The sequence below is a fragment of the Schistocerca gregaria genome, chromosome 4 (assembly GCF_023897955.1).
Source record: "Schistocerca gregaria isolate iqSchGreg1 chromosome 4, iqSchGreg1.2, whole genome shotgun sequence".
Lineage (NCBI taxonomy): Eukaryota > Metazoa > Arthropoda > Insecta > Orthoptera > Acrididae > Schistocerca > Schistocerca gregaria.
In genome coordinates, this window is record NC_064923.1 from 714,314,462 (window position 1) to 714,331,994 (window position 17,533).

Sequence of the window (17,533 nt, forward strand, 5' to 3'; positions counted from 1 at the left end):
ATTTTTATCTTTTTCCAAAATCTAGACGTTGAAAGTTATTGTGGAATGGGGTTACTCTGATAAAAGCTTTATAACTTTTAAAAAGAAGAATTGCTTCATTTCTGAAGGCAACCATACAATTTTGTTTTCTGCATTGGCAGCTCTGAATGCCACTCTTCATCACTGCCCAGGTGCTGCACATACAAATGGATCAATAACAGAGATTTTCATAAAAATCTCTGAGTATTGCTTTTAACTTTTCATAGACTTAAATAACTTTAATGGTACCAGATTGGATATGAAAGGTGCTAGAAAAATGATAGTTTATGTTGCTATGTGTTTAATTACCTCAAGAAAGAAAGACTGTCTTTATTATAACCTCAAAAATAATTCCATTCACTGACGGACTGCCGCCCCCCCCCCCCCTTTTTTTTCCGATGGGGAGGGGGGATGTTATTGACCATAGGCATGAAGTTTTTTTTGATAACTGATCAATCTCAACACTGGACCTAGCAATTTTGCTGTTTCTAACACAAACTATCAATATATTTGCACTCATGACTGCTTTATATCCTTTTTTCCCCAGTGCTAGGCCAAGAACCTACACAAAGCTTTTAGGAGCTGAGGCCTATCAAAATTGTATTGCAATGAAGAGGTGTTGGAGTGAGCTGTAACAGCTATTGCAGAAGCTCATATGACCTTGTGCGTGGCTTCGGAAAAATTTAACATACCCTATTATATGGTATTCAGTAAACACTGCGTAAAAAAAAAGAGGCGAGTGTCCAGCCAGTATTTTCCAAAAATGAAGAGAAATCTATACTGAAAGCTTGTGCCAAGTCTTCAAAGTAGGATATCCCCTTACAATCTCGAATTTACTTAACTTTTGTGTGTTAATAACAACTTCTTTACTATTCACTTCTTTTTAATTCATATTTGCGCAAAACAAAAGCACTGTTTTGTAATTCCACAAGGTTGTGAACTGATGACTACAACTGAACATGACCTGATTGGCAAAATTTAGCCAGTCAAAGATAATCCTACTTGACAGTGACATAATGTGAGATTAATGTTTATGAAGTGCAGATTTCCAAGTTCAGACTCATCTGAGCTCATTTTTCTGTGTTAATTTATGGTCAATTGTTCTGTACAACAGGCCTTAAAAATAAATAAATAAATAAAAATAAAAAATAAAGAGAGACACTACCCACTCCATTCAACTGTTTTTGCACGTCCACTGCCATCTCTGACAGAAATGTCATCGGCAAACATCGAAGTCTGTCAATACTTTAGGATTAAAGGAGCTCACTCACTGAAAATCAGAAGCATTGAAGTTGTCAACAGGCTCACACAAAAGAAAGAAAAGTCTAGCTGGGGGAAGGGGGGGGGGGAGGGGGGGGGCATGCGTTCGCTGGCACATCCCTATGTCCCTGCATGGTGGTAGCGAAGACTAACATGGCAATTCTATTTTTCAGCAGGTGGTCTGGACGAGGTAGGGGTAGTGTTGGGGGAGGGGGCATGCAGAAGGCGGCAGGGAGAGCGACTGGGGGAGGGCTAGCCATCTCGGAAGGAGGCGGTCATCTCCCTCTCCCTCTAAAAACACCACTCGACACTAACCCCTCCACAACCAGTCCACCTGCCGAAAAATAGCATTGGCAGGTTAGTCTAGCCCCACATAGGAGCATAGGTGGTGTGTGTGTGTGTGTGTGTGTGTGTGTGTGTGTGTGTGTGTGTGTCAACAAATTAACAGTTCTGCTTTTCGGTATGTTATCTCCTTTAATCCTGAAGTATTTTCATTCTACAAGAAATTTCCTACAACATTTCAACCTCAAAGTTTTTATTTCTTCGGTGTAGACTAGACTATGAGAGTCCAAAAGCAAAGATCAAACAATAAGATAGAGAAGCAATGTTAGGGATGCTCAAGATAAAACAGTGAGCCTAGCACAGAACTATAGTGCACCCAAGTGCGTGGACTAACAACGGGGAAATGATATTTCCTTTGTGAGTAACCACTGCCGGGTAGAATTTTTTTTTTTTTAAAGTAATTTCCACCATGTAACTGTTAGATGTTTATTTATTTCACACAATCATGATTTCAGCTTTACAGCCATTCTTAAGTGCATGTTGAAATGTTAAAATATAGTCAATATATTCCTATGAACTGCATTCATCACTTCTGTTCATCAACTGATGTTATTTTATCAGTAACATATCAGTAAGTATGGAATGATGCCTGACCTTCCAATGGTACCCACACTTATATATGGTTGCTGCTCCAGCATACTGGCAGCAGTCCATCAGTTTGGAAACAACAATGATGCACATGAATTGCCTGCGCAATTTTTTGTAGATGTAGCATCTATTATGCACATAGGTCAAGTGGTTTTGTTTCCCACAGGAACAATGCACTGTGTGAGAAAACATCAGTTATGAGGACATTCTGAATGGAGTCATCTGTTGCTGTCTGTCAAAGTTATGATTTGGTGACAAGCCTTACAATTAATACATTTGTATCAGAAGAGAGAGTAAAATGTGGAACAAAGTCATATCTCTCATTTGAACGGATATAACCACTCATAAACCCAGCATTAATTATTATTTTTAAAATGACATCATGTTCACTTTTAGCTGTAACTGTTTTTTTTTTTTTATGCCACCAACAGACAGCAACAACAATCTGTGAATTCAAAACAAAGAAGTGGAACAGACATTATATCTTATACACTTCATAACTCACTGCCAGGGGATATAGGAGCTTATGGTAAATTCATCCACAACATTATTTGTCATATGTTGCAAAACTTCCAATCTTCCCAGTCATTTATTTGTGCACTACACTGATTCTGTAAGGCACTAAATGGCAACAAAACAAATTTAAGTACATAGCCATCAACCAATAACAACATGAAAGACCAATTTAGCATCATTAAAAAATAAAACAAAAAGGTGGTCATTGGAGACAAAGCACAACCTTGGTATGGTGCAGGATGAGAAACAAAATCGGCTGTGCCCTTTCAAAGGAGCCATCCTGGCATTCACGTTATGTGACGGAGGTGAATCATAGAAAACCTAAATCTGAATGGCCACCTAATACGAGTCCAGTGTCTTCCCACTACACCACTTTGTTTGCTACCAAATGACAAAGTCAGTCTTTATTGATGACATAAAATAAGACTTGTTCTTCTCTTGCTTAACACAGAAAGGCTGCTTAACTTAAGAGGCCAACAGTCCTCACCCCACAATTGTTATTCCCCCTAACAAGGATAAACTTATAATACTGTATTTTTGTAAATTACTGGTGGATCATCTTTTTTTTTCATGAAATTTACCACAGATAAAATTCTTTTAAGCTCAAAAAAGGATACTGTCAACAATGCGCTGAACTAATCGAATGTAATAGTCAAGCTCTGGTACCCAGCTGGCATCATCTGGCTGCCAGGTGAACATATAGGTCTGGTAAGCATCGGACAAGCTCCATCCAGGAGGACGGATATCTCGAAGTGAGCCCAGGACTGCTGACACGAGCTTCCTCTTCAACAATGGCCGGTCACGCAATTTCCGTTCATAATAGTGCAGTGTGTTATACAGGTATGTCACTGGACGATCTGCAGGTATGAAATTGAAGTGTAGCAAGTGATTAAAAAGTTTAGATACATTAATGCAACTGTCATCACTTTTCAAAAGACATTATCTCAATAACATAAAAAACCAGCTGGTGAGTCTTGTGTAAGCCATTTACTGCCTTCTTTACAAAGGCTGCATAATAACACTATTTTTCTTTTTAAAAAATTCAGACGCATTAAAATATGAATGTACATCCTTTTCTCATTACTGCTTTTGATTCTAAAAAACAAAAGAGTTCAGAGTGTCTAATCCACCTTGGCCAAAATGGGCAATATGACAATTTTCCATCAATCTAAGAGTTTGCGGTTACATAACACCTGATTTTATTAGTAAAATGTGCTAATATTTTCCTGTAAGCTACATTAAACCTTTTTTTTTTCAACTGAGAAAACAATCCACAGACATTTTAGGAAACATATGCACTCTATGCACATAATTTAGCTTTGAATCTGTTATTTCCAAAATTAATAATAATAATCTGGCTTATTTTGAAAACAGAAGATTGTTTTCTCTGTTTAATGTCTCATATTCTAGTATGTCAGTGGCGTAACAACTATACAGACAATAAAGCACTATATCAGAAGGCCACACTAGCTCTGAACACTGAACTTGCTCTAAACACTGTATAAATGAAATTTAGTGAGCATATGATGCTTTACAATACTCACTGCTTTTGCTTTGGACACAACAGTTATTCAATTGCCCTAAAATGGTGTGGCTCCAAAACCTAGTTACCTCTGAAAATGATGGTTTCTGTAAATGAATTTAATTTGTCACACAATGACTATAAAAGGGAAGAAAACTACCAGGTGCGCCTCTCAACCTCTGTACAGACAATATATTTATGTGGATGAATATGCTAAAATAATTGTAGATAAAAACTGCACAAAATATAACTAGCAACAATAGTACAAGCACTTCTTTAAATTCTGTAGCAAAGAAGAGGTGTGCAGCTAGTTATGATATTCAAGAGGAAGATGTATACAATATACAGGATGGACTAATAAACACACAAGCAGAAATGAAGACATACAGAAAAAACAGGGGAATAGGATGGGGGAGAGCAAAGGAGAGAGGGAGGGAGGAGGAGGAGGAGGAGGAGGAGGAGGAGTAGGGAGAGGGAGGAGGAGAGGGAGTGGGAGTGGGAAAGGAGAGGGAGGGGAGAGGAGAGGGGAGGGAGAGGGAGGGAGTAGAAAAGTGAGGGGGGAGGGCACAGAAGAGTAGGGAAAGGGGAAAGATGAGAAATCAAGGTGGATACAGGGAATTTCAAGACTGGCATGGAAGGGATTGCATCAGTCTGTTAAACACAGCAAGGGGGCATTCAAAATGAGTAAAAAGTAAGAAATGTATAGCTGTAAAAAATAATTACCATGAAATTTGTACAGGCAGCCCAGATGTTCAAGTAATGTCTCCAGTGATTTTGAAACTGGTGGAAGTTCCAAAAATCTATGAATAAGAATATCAAACACCTAATGGAAATAAAAAGAGATTTGTTATTAATAATGTAATATAAAAATCAGAATCAGGTAATTTCAAGCAATCGGATAATGACATGGCCAGTAAATGCTACAAAAATTAACTCACTGGCAGGAATCTTAGACAAACATTGCCAAAATAAACAGGTAAGGAATGATATGGCGATGATGGTCCTCCTGTTTGCTCCAGAATTCCTTCTGGGGCAAATTTTTCTGGATATTTTCGGTGAAATGCTAGGTGCTTCTCATGCCTGTAAAATAAAAATAATATGTACGTGTCAATAAAGGGCAAAGCAGAAGAAGAAATACAAAAATGACTAGGATATTAATTACAGGGATTTTGGGTGAGAAGCAGAAGATAGGTAGTTTTATTTCTTGTAGTGGTATTTTCCAATTATATTCTGAGTAGGTAGGAATGCTGGAAAACTTATCAGATTCAAAAGCAGAAACTGCTCACACCACTGGATTTATTTACATGTTAACTGCAAAAATAAATAAAAGTTGTATTTATGGTAGTTCAAAAAATTACATTAGTGGAAAATCATATTAGACAGCAAAATGCTCTGCCATTAAAGCTATAGATGAACATAAAGAATGAAAGGTGGAGAGAGCAGTAAGGTATATCTTACAGTAACAGTGAATTCCTGGAACTGAGGACTTTTCACAAAAGAATTAAAGGCACAAAAAATAGTGGAGGATTTTAAAATGTATCTGAATTTATCTATTGCATTTAATAAGGCATTACAGTGTGAAAAATTTCATTTTACTGTTGCTTTCCTAAGTCTGCCTTAGCATGTAATTCCTGCCCACTATGTTATGTAGTGCTAATAGTAGGTCACGACCCACCATTTGTTACTGAAACTTACCGACAGCTGTAAACTACCTTTACAATAATGCAATTGATAAAACAAAAACACATTTGAGGCATTAAATTCCAACCTAAGGTAAATGAAATTCATAAGTTAATGACTATTAACTATGGGCATGACCCTATTGTTTTCTGATACAGGAAATTGGCTGCTATAAACACCAACTGCCAGGAATCATACGGAGTCTAAATTAAGTTAGGAGTGTCCTTGATGGTTCAACACTGAGGCAATTTGACGTTTTCCCCATCTGAAATTTCTAGAATTTTCCAATTGTTGGACTATTTCTCAAATTGGAGCCTCTAATTTACATACATAGATAATTTAAAAATTTGCAAAGTATTTTAGATATGAAAAATACAATGCACACTATAGTGTAGATTATTCACCAAAGACCAAAAGAAACACTAAGACTTAATTTAGGAATACCTCATTTACAAGTTATGTTAGTAGCTTTTGAGCACAAAAGACCTATCCGTAACACACTGATTCCTGAAAATACGTGGGTAACAACTAACAGTTTGTGTAGTAACTTTCAATGATATAAAAGTTCCTTTCATCAGCCATTACTGCCATTTCAGTCTTGACTGGCCAATGTAATTTTAAATACAATATGATCCCTGGCTATGTGTCGCAGATACTACATCTAATCTGATGATGTGAAGTATTTACTACTCTACTGCACTATGATGAACACAATTTCTTACTGTACATATATCCACTTGGAATAAATTCATCATCAATAGGACATTAAACCCATTCTGTGAACAAATGCATCTGGAATGTGAAATAAATTCTGGCTCTAGCAATGGAAATAACCCAGATCAAATGGCTAAAACTACATAAAAATTATTTTAAAGTAAGTGCTACTCATCTTATAGAACAGACATTGACTCACAGACAGGCACAACAAGAAGACTGCAATACATTTAAGCTTTTGGCCAGAGGACCTCATTCTAAAGTGGAAAACACACAAACATTCACACAAGCACATCTCCAACACACTTCACTATTTCCTACAGCTGCTGAGGCTGGAGTGTGTACAGATACTGTGCCTGCTAGGAGAAGCAATTTGTGAGTGGTGGGGGTAAGGAGGACACGGGCAGGAAGGGACAACAGGGTAGGGGTGTGGGAAAGGTGTAGTACTACCTGTGGGAGCACACAGGGACAAAGTGTGGCTGCTACGTGCATCATTCAGAAGGTGTTTTTTTTTTTTGGGATGGGGTGAGGATGGAAAAAGAGAGAAGTAGAGGAGTGACAGAAAAACAGTTGGTGCATTAGTGGAATAGAAGGTGGTGTAGTGCTGGAGTGGGAGCAGGTTTGGGGATAGGTGGATGAAGGAAAGGGACTAGTGAGGGTTGAGGTTAGGGAGGGTTACAGGAACACAGGATATATTGCAGGGCAAGTTCGCACCTACGTAATTAGGAAAAGCTGTCATTGGTAAGTGCAGCCTGTGAAGCTGTCATTTCAATGACTGCTTACAAACTGTACCATCTGAATCCTTCATACCAACATGTGATTTTCTGAATACCTGTTACTGTGTTATTGCGTATTTTTCTCTTATTTTTCATTGAAGAGTAAATGTGGAGTTTCAGTGAAGTGACTAAAATACAATGGAAAAGAATATCCCATGGCAAAGGTCTGAATAATGTAACCAATGTCACTTCTGATATCTGACTTCAACAGTGGGGATGCACCAAATATGATGCAGCACACCCATGTGTCGCCCTTCTCAAGTTGGCATACAGTTCTCTTCTGCTGTGTTTTAGCCACTTCACTGAAATTCCACATTAGCGCTTTGATAATGAATAAGGGAAGAACAGAGGTCAACACAGCATCTTATAATTCACTCTGTAAGTGCAGCAGGTATTAACATGTACCGTTTAAAGCAAATCTTTTCTTTTTCTGAAATAACAAATTTGTGATTCTTGAGAATGTGCTGGTCATAATTTTTTGTTACAATCTATCGTTTCTCCAATGACACATTTCTGCAGTGTGTAGATGCTCCAAACTCTCAAACAATGACTTTTGACAAAAGAAGAGTTTTATATATGTGAGACATTAATTGATGGTAAAACACAAACATTTACGTATTTTAAAATAATTTTTATCCACATTTCACCATTTGAGATGTTGTACTTCACTTGTAAGTACCACTGAGGGTGAATTTGAGATATCAGCAGGTGTTAAAACTTTACCAATTTGATTGCTTCCAATGTTCTGGAGAATTTTCCTTGACAAACTCTGAAACCCTGTTGCGGAGCTCTGCAGCTTTCAGCAGCAAAAGTTGAATGATAAAAAAACAGACCTGAGCCTCATTTCCCTCCTGGGTGCGCAGAGCCTGTTAAAGGATAATAAAGAACTTATAACACTTTTTTGTTAAAGTATAATACCTGATAAATACCAAGGTAATTAAAAATGAAAGAATTGTAGAAAGTGTGGTTTATGTTTGAGAGAAACGAGGCCAATAGGGCACACCATTTGAAAGGCAGGTTGGACATAGAAAAAATCTGTATTTATTGCAAACTCAAACAATTTCATGCATCACTGATGGCCATCTATCTCACTCTGTATCTATCATAAAATGCTATGGAACAATAACTGTAACTTTTGAGAGAGAGAGAGAGAGAGAGAGAGAGAGAGAGAGAGAGAGAGAGAGAGAGAGAGCTGTGTGTATGTGTATAGGCAAATGCTAATACAAGCATTTCTCATCTTTCCAAAGAAATAACACAAAACCAACATCATGCAAGATGCTTCTGCCATTAATAACTGCCACTGTGCAGTCAAGATTAGCTGACTGGCACTTTGCCTTACTGATCACTGAACATTTTCCATTTAGAATTTTTCATTATCAGACTCTTGTTGTATTCAAGAGCTTATACAAAGGGTTTTTTCCTTCCATTAGCACCTAAAGCATTGCCACAAAATCTATCAATTCTGTAAGGACACAAGCCCCTAGCTTCTATCATTCTCCTAGCTCACCCATAGTGCATGTGGTGTGTCTACAAAATCTAGTACTTCTGTCTGCTTCCTCCTCTGCATATTAGTTGCCCGTCAGCAGATAGAGAGAAAAAGTATTTATTTATTTATTTGTTTACTTTGTTTGTATGGATGTAGTAGCAAACCAAGAACAGTAGGCATGGGCACTTGTTAATGCACCATAGCATTCACAAGTAAGTGAAGCAGATGCTGCTATATATGCTGCTAACAAGAGACTGTATTTCTATAGGTTAAGCCAGGTAGAGTGAATGCTGCATATTTTAGAAGTTCCAAAATGATAGAATATTTTGTAACAAAACTATTGTTTTCTAAATGACTATTAGGGCTATCACGAACATGTTCAATGACAATGTACAGATTTTGCAAACCCCAAATCCAAACATTATACCTGTGAACCCTTCCTTATAGATGAAAGGTTGCCTCACCAGAGAATAAATATCTTTCTAGGAAGCTGGCATCAATATCAATACACTGCAGCAAATTGTTGTTGGTGTGGTTTGTTGTTAGGCGTCAGACGTTGCAGAATTTGCACTTTGTAAGCACACATATGAAGACGCTGGTGAATTACACGCTGCAATGTTGATCAAAGTACATCAAGTTGCCTAGATGCTTGACGAATTGACTTACATGGGCTTCTGAGAAACGTTTGTCTGATGTCCTCCATTTTCTTTTCTGAAACTCCATAACGTGCACCACCAGAATGTTTCAGAGCACTTCCTGTTGCCAGAAACTTCCTATACCATTCCTTAATTGTTTTCACATCAGGTGGATCACATTCATACACATGACAACAATTTCTCTGCACAGCAATCGGCGATCTTGTTTCTGCAAACCACACTACTGCTTACGCGCACTGCTGTGGAGGTGGCATTTTCACTTCATGCAACCATGCTGCACTCTGGCTATGATACTTCGCACTTCTGATGTGGGAATATAAATTCTTTGAGATGTTCTTCAATGTCGTGCATTTTTCATTGTCATATCTACTGTTGGTTTTCTCTCCTGGGTCCTTGAATTCAGGGAGGTTTGAATGGGACACCCTGTATAGTGCTACTGCTGCTCCAACTGCTACCAAATACTGATAACTAGTACTAGTGAGTGAGTGAGAAAGTAACATATATTCAATACTGTATACATTTTAAGTACATATATTTATGTTTTAATCATTCTGTAGAGTTTGTTGTGTTCCAGAGAGTCCACCACCACATTACACCAATGGACGCAAGAGATGTTTCTGACAGCAGGTTTGTAATTAGTGACAACTTGGATACACAAAAGAAGACTCAGCATCTCTGTATACGGAGCTAATCAATATTTATTTCATTGTCGGCAGAATGAACTGAAGTTTTGAATTTCTACAAACAGCCAGGAGTCAAAAGTGTCTAGATTTCTTCATTTTTGCATTACTCTTATAGTGTTCCACCACTTGTTATATTTACTGTTGAAGCAATTTAAATTTTGCTTCTGGAGGGCAAACACTTACTGCACTTATTCAGTTTCAGAGCCAAAAAATTCAATCTTTGCCTCGTACCTTCCCCTCTTTAGATGAGAAACAAAAGGAATAATCAGAGTACCACACACAGCTCAGTGAACATTTTGCAGCCTACAAAATCGCAGGTGGCTCACAACATTAATTCTTTTTCCCTTGGTAGGAGTGCACATCTTCAAGAAGACCTCAAACCCTATCCTATCAGGAAGTCTAAACTGTCACCATCCTTGTCTCAATTATATACTTAAAGTAACTGAAGCTCAGGCAGTACAAGTTTTCGTGGAAAATGACTTTAATATGCCTGTTGTCGCAACACTCACCGATCCCAGTTCTAAGTGGGCTCTGCCTTACATGTTGTCAACAGCTCCAAACCACAGTGTAAGTAGGTCATGAGTTGGTCAGCCACTAATACTGCAAATTCACACTCTCCAAAGTCCTGTGTCAAGTGTTATGTCACACACAATCACCAACAATGCTTCTTCTACAAAGTGGAATGACCACACTGTCACAAGTCAGGACACTCACAGAAAGTGCCTGTTCAATTTCAATATAGATCTGGCAATAAGGAGATCGAAATGATATCACATTCTAAATCTTTACCTGCTCCTCCAGGCAATATTCACAGGAACAACTGCTGCAAGTACACGAATCACAATGCAATGTGCACAGTACAAAACTTGGCTAATTCAAATCAGCTTTCTTCACACGGGCAACAGCAAAAGGCTCCATTTCTCACAAACAGATAAAAGCAGTCTTTCCAAAGTTGGAATTGACAGTCACATTCAGAGAAAAAGCTGCAAACTATTTACATCTTTACAGATTTGCAGTAAATTAGTACCATTTCAGTAATGTAGTAGTTTTTCAGTCACACTGATTAATCAAACTACTTACAAGCAACTGGGACACCCTCAGCTCCAAAAAACACATATGTGACTTACAGCCTGCAAAGGAGACAGCATATCTTTCTTAGGATATGCACTTCTCGAACAAAATATCTAAATACTACTGCATCAGTACCATTCACATTGGTTCAACCGTGTATGTTCTGGGATGGGTGCTTTTGATTAGTTTGCATTACACACTCAGGACAATGTGCATGCTATTGATAAACAAGTTTCCCATGCCATCATCCATCAGTTGTGTGAAAAATATGGGCATTTGTTTGATAGCACATTGGGATATGCAAAGATTTTCAAGCGCATATTATGCTCAAAGACAATGCTCAACCAAAGTTTTACCATACATGACCGCTGCCTCGTGCCACTCGTGATAAAATTGTTTCTGAACTGAACAGCTTAGAACAAATTGGTGTCTTGAAACCTATTTCTGTTAGTCAATGAGCGTCCTCTTTGGTTACTACACAAAAACTGAAAGAGAAACCAGACTTTGTACTAACATTAAAGCAACAGTTAATGCACAAACGGTTACTGATTCATTTGCACTTCTACCCAGTGAGGAGCTTATGGATCGCCTTGCAGGTAGATGATTCTTTTCTACAATTGATTTCACCTATGCTTACCTTCAACTTCTCCTAGATAAGGAAACAAAGAAATTTATGGTGGTCAATACACATGGCTTGTGTCAATACGCATCTGCTCCTTTATTATTGCAATGCTTTCGTGAACAAGTGACATCAAAAGTTCCATGATTTTCAAATTATTTGGATGATGTCATTGTGTAAGGATAAACACCTGATGAGCATCTCAAAAACTTTGAATCTCTTTTTGAAGTTTTAACAGATGTAAGGCTTAAGTGTAATTTATGGAAGTGTTCATTTTTCAATACTGAGGTCTGATATTTGGGACTTCTCATTGATGCCCACAGGCGCTATCCTTCGAATAAATGTTTGGAGGTCATCTGGAGATTACCTCTCTTAAAAATGTACAAGAACTTCAGCAGGCAAACAGACCTGCAATATTAAATTTATTCTGGATGCAATGCAAATTGCTGCTCGCTTGCATCATCTTCAGTGTAAAAATGTTCCTTTCCAATGGACTGTAGAATGTGAACAATCATTTCACAAGTTTTAAGATGCACTGCCTAGTCACCACGCCCCATTCATTTCAGTTTGCAAAACCCAATAGTGGTTGCAGTTGATGCACCATCATATGGAATAGAGGCAGTTTTACCTAACAAGGTTGGCAACACGAAATCCCCTGTCACATTCACATTTGAGATGTTGAATAAGGCCCAATTCAACTGCAGTCAGTTGTAAAAGGAAGCCTTAGCCCTCTAAATCTACTACAATTCTCTTCACGCTGCCATATAGTGTGCAGCGAAGGGTAACTCATACCACTATTAGTCATTTCCTTTCCTGTTAGTCTCACAAACAGAGAGAGGGAAAAAACAATTATCGATATGCCTGTGTGCAAGTCCCAATTTCTTTTACCTTATCTTTGGGGTCCTTACACAAAACATATGTTGGCAGCAGTAAAATGATTTTGCTGTCAGCTTCAAATGACATGTTCTCTAAATTTTCTCAGTAGTGTTACATGAAATGAATGTTGTGTTCCCTCCAGGAATTTTCATTTGAGTTCATGAAGCATCTCAGTAATACTTGTGTGTTGACTGAACTCACCCAGCAACAAATGTAGCAGTCCACCTCTGAACTGCTTTGATGTCTTTCTTTAATCTGACATGGTGAGGATCTGAAACACTCAAGCAGCACACAAGAATGGGTCACACTAGCATTCTATACCAATTTCCTTTGCAAACAAACCACACTTTCCTAAAATTCTCCCAAAAAATCAAAGTCAACGATTCACATTCCTGACTACCATCCCTACATGGCTGCTCCATTTCATATCACTTCACAAAGTTGCGCCTAGATATTTAATTGATTTGCCTGTGTCAAGAGCACACTACTAATGTCATCCATACTCTTTTCCAGTCACTTGGGACTTTTGATTGGGCAAGAGCTTCTTAGTAAATTCAAACTAAGTAAGGTGCCAGTGCCATAGAGTAGACATTGTAAAACCAAATTGAGGTATCATCTGGACTTGGCAATTTATTTTCAACTCTTTCAGTAGCTTCTCTGTGCCAAGGATGCCTATTACTGACTCCTCCATATGGGAGTCTGTGTGACGATCAAATGACAGTATGTTTTTACTATCCTCCTGCATGAATTATTTCTTAAATATGAAATTTAAAAACTTCAGCTTTCCTATTGCTATATTCTATTGCCACACCAGAATGGTCATTAGAGTAAATGGAATAGAAACCTGCACCCCCTTAGCAATTTTATGTAGGATCAGTACTTTTTTCGGCCCTCAGCAAGATGTTTTGCTAAGGTATGACAATGATAGTTGTTTTATGATTTGTGCATTGATCTGTTAACAAATGCACAAATTTCTACTGACCTTTGCCTGTCATCATCTGTATGTTCTTTTTTGAACCGGAAGTGCAAGAGCCTCTGCTTCCTCAGCATTTTCCAAATGTTGTTGCTAAACCACAGTGGATCCTTTCATCATTAATCCACTTACTTGGCATTTGCTGTGATTTACAGTCCATTTAAATTTTGCCCATAATTCCTCTACATCCGTCATGTTGGACTTAAATGATGTCCATTCATTGTCTAAGTGGGATGCTAACAGCTATTTATCTGCTCTTTTTAGTAAAACTACTCTCCTAGCCTTTTTAGTGGATTTATAAACTTGGGTAACCATTGTCACTATGATGACATTATAATCACTAATCCCTTTCTCTACACTGACACAGTCGATACAGTAGCTTTGTAGCTACAAAGTCTAATATATTTCCACTGCGTATGGTCTGTTGAACTAGGTGTTCAGGATAGTTGTTGCAAAGCATGTTCAAAAGTACTTCACAAGACTGCCTGCCTGTGCCACCTGCAATGAATCCATAGATGTCCCAGTCCTTACACAGTAGGTTAAAGTCATATCATTCATGTTGTTACGAAATTTCATCAGTATCTCCATGGTACAATTTTTTTTTTCACATGGTGGGCCATACACCATGCTCTTTTTAATCAACAAAAGACATGCTTGATTGTACAGATTACAAGCTACAAAACTGGTCACTACTTGTTCAAATAACTTACGGGTTTGCTGCCGAGTGACGTCGTTGGACACCGCCGATATTTTGACAGGAGCACACCCTGCCATTCTCAAGGCACAAATGCAAGGAAGAAATGTGCAAGAAATTTTCATACCTCGGTTCATAGAGGAGAAACAAGGAAGATACCACACACAGAACAAGTGTCAACACAACCAAGGATAACCAACATCAGAAGTATCGATGGTTACTTTTAATCAACAAGTGCGGTAGCACGTCACCCGGCAGCAAACCCGTAAGTTATTTGAACATTCGATTAGCCGGGAAAAGTTAAGGTCTAACATTGGTCATTACTTGTTTCAAAATACCAGTATGAAATTTTCTATCACCCTACAGCACAGCATGCAAATGCAGACACTCTGTCTTGCTTACCTATGGGAAATGAAGTGGAATTTGATTCATCTGAACTGTCTTGTCTTCACAGTGATCAATCTGATTTGCAGACACTACAAGCTCTTCCCATCAATTGTCAGTAGATTGCATACACTACTCAATGGGATCAGTTACTACGATTGCTTAAGTATTACGTTTGGATGGGTTAGACTGTAATCCAAGAGCAATTTTCAGGTACAGCAATATGCAAATATCATGTGCAATGCACTCTTCAGAAGAGTGTAATTTTATTGCATACGCCTAATGACCAAACTTGAGTCACGATCCCCACATTGTTACAGCAACTTATTTTCAAGCCATTATGTCGAGGACATTGAGGAGTCATTAGAACAAAGCAGTTAGTGGGCCAGCATTGTACATGGCAAGGGCTTGACAAGCATGTAAAACAGATGACTGCCCACTCTCAACTTGCACAGATGACTAGGCAGTGCCGCACCAGGAATTTTTCAATTGGTCTGGATCTGACGGTTCTTGGTAATGCATCCACAGTAATTTTGATGGTTGGTGGTAGCTGACTGTAACTGGTGCATACACTACGTACTGAGGTGTTTTGACACTCTTCTTATGTGTTTGGAGCTGAATCAGAACATTCACATTTGATCCTCCACCTGATGTATCGTGTGTTATTTTACCTGTAATTTAACTTGGTCACTGATAATTATCTTCTTTATGTGGAGATCGTGCAAAGCAGTATCTCTGTAGAATTGTGTACCCTGGAAAGAACTGAACTCTTTTCCTTTGCAGCTGTTGTTATTGTAAGGAAAAACAATGTCTACTCTAATTACAAAATGACATCAACATTTCATCATTGACCTTGTATTGGTTTCAATGAGTGTACAGATTACAATTACTATGCAGCTTGGAGCAGATACAACTTAATTCAAACATAACATCCACCTCAAAGACTCAGCAGGAAGTAGTTCGTAAGTAAGCAACATTTCATTTTAGAGTTGCCTTCGTTTGTTGCTGTTTACATTCTTGGAGAGGGTGTTGAGCTCCTTGACAGTCAAGACGCCAACGAGCCATGACATGAAAACATAAAAGCACCCACCCACAGCAAGTGAAGGTGCTTACTCACCGTCGTGACTTGCCGATTACTCAACCTGTACACCTCTTGGTTCAACTCTGCACAAACGGGAAAAAATGTAAGTGTTTTGCGACTTATTCCCTACCTAATACTACTTAATTATTTTGTTGTGATCATCTTTACTTGTCATAAATAGCGAGCAGGAAATGTCATTTGCCTCAATGGCAGGTAACACTACAATATCCATTTGTTATTTCAATGAATTCAACAACTAGCTTCAGCACTATAAAAGCATTCACTTCTGTCTTTTGTTTAGAAAATTTGACACAAACAATTGTTTTGGAGAACAATCTGCTGATTTCTTTCTCGTAATTTCAAAATTGTTGCCAACATAATGGCATTCAACATATCTGATTGGCTTCATTCTCTCCTAAATCGAATAGTGAAGCTGAATGTTTCATTCGCAACTTGGAAGCTCAGTTGAGCAAAATTCGTGCTTCCCTTTCCAGCCAAAATGTTGCACCTACCACACTCTGCCTTTTAACATTTCACCGGCACAATTATTAAATGATAGTTGTCACCAAACTCTACTGTATCTATTTCATCTTAGACTGCCAGCTTCAAACATCAGTTCTGGAACCTTGTTTAGCATGAAGGATAAAGCTCTGCATTTCACAAGCTTTGTATTGTGCCTTTAACAAGACTCACAACTGGGAAACTGGCATCGTCAGTCAGAAGATGGTACATGCAAATCAGGCACCCACCAATGGCACCAAAATCATCTATTGTTTTCAAGATTATCATCATCATCCTGTCGTAGACTTTCATCTTTCAGAAACATTGCCTGCCACACACGAGCCACCCTTGCTAGTGCCTAACATTTGGGTGCAAAGGTCGTCAAATGAACATCCCATGGAGGTCAACCCCTGTCCACCTATGCAGCCACTGCTGCCTCCACAATCCATCATCATTCAAAGCAACGTCGGTCAAGGACATAGAGCCTGATATCAGTCTTTGGCGTCCACTGTAGCACCAAAGCCACACCAACCTTTGCACTGGATTAACAACTTACCTCTAGTTTTTTGGCATATGTTCCCAATGGTCTGCATGATTAATGTCAGGACACAGGGTCATTTGTGTCTTCTAACATTGAGCCACAGCCACCTCCATCAGCAGCAGCATGTATCAGAACCCCCATCACAGCATTGCCCGCACTCACATTACACAATGGCAGTGTCACCAGAGTGTGTTGAATTGGCATCACCTCACAGACGGTAACTGTGATTGGTCCGGGCAAGTTTTTAAGCTGCTGCACTCAGAGCTCTGCTCAGAATTTCAGAATTTCCTTAAAATTATCCTCAGACTACACTTAGATCACTCTGAGCACACAAATAATAGTGAAGTGAGGTTTTATCGAAAACAAATTTATATTTTAATCCTTCTGTAGAGTTTGATGTTTTCTAGAGTGCTCACGCATTTTGTGACACCGCCAGATACAACAATTCCTTTTGTTTTCAATCAACTGAAGTACGAAGGTGAATCAAATATAAATGGGTTATGATGTTCTTAAAAAAATAAAAAAATAATAAAAAAACACACTTTATTTTAA

General features: G+C 38.4%; 1 protein-coding gene across 1 annotated transcript in view; it reads right to left on the reverse strand.

The window, feature by feature from the left end:
- LOC126266915 (mediator of RNA polymerase II transcription subunit 23) overlaps nucleotides 1-17,533 on the reverse strand; it is a 174,781-nt gene that overhangs the window by 28,318 nt on the left and 128,930 nt on the right. The window contains exons 15-18 of the mRNA XM_049971600.1: nucleotides 8,140-8,282; nucleotides 5,185-5,326; nucleotides 4,970-5,069; nucleotides 3,342-3,581 (exon numbers count right to left, since the gene is read on the reverse strand). Of these exons, the coding sequence (XP_049827557.1) occupies nucleotides 3,342-3,581; nucleotides 4,970-5,069; nucleotides 5,185-5,326; nucleotides 8,140-8,282 (625 nt within the window). The remainder of the gene's footprint in view (nucleotides 1-3,341; nucleotides 3,582-4,969; nucleotides 5,070-5,184; nucleotides 5,327-8,139; nucleotides 8,283-17,533) is intronic.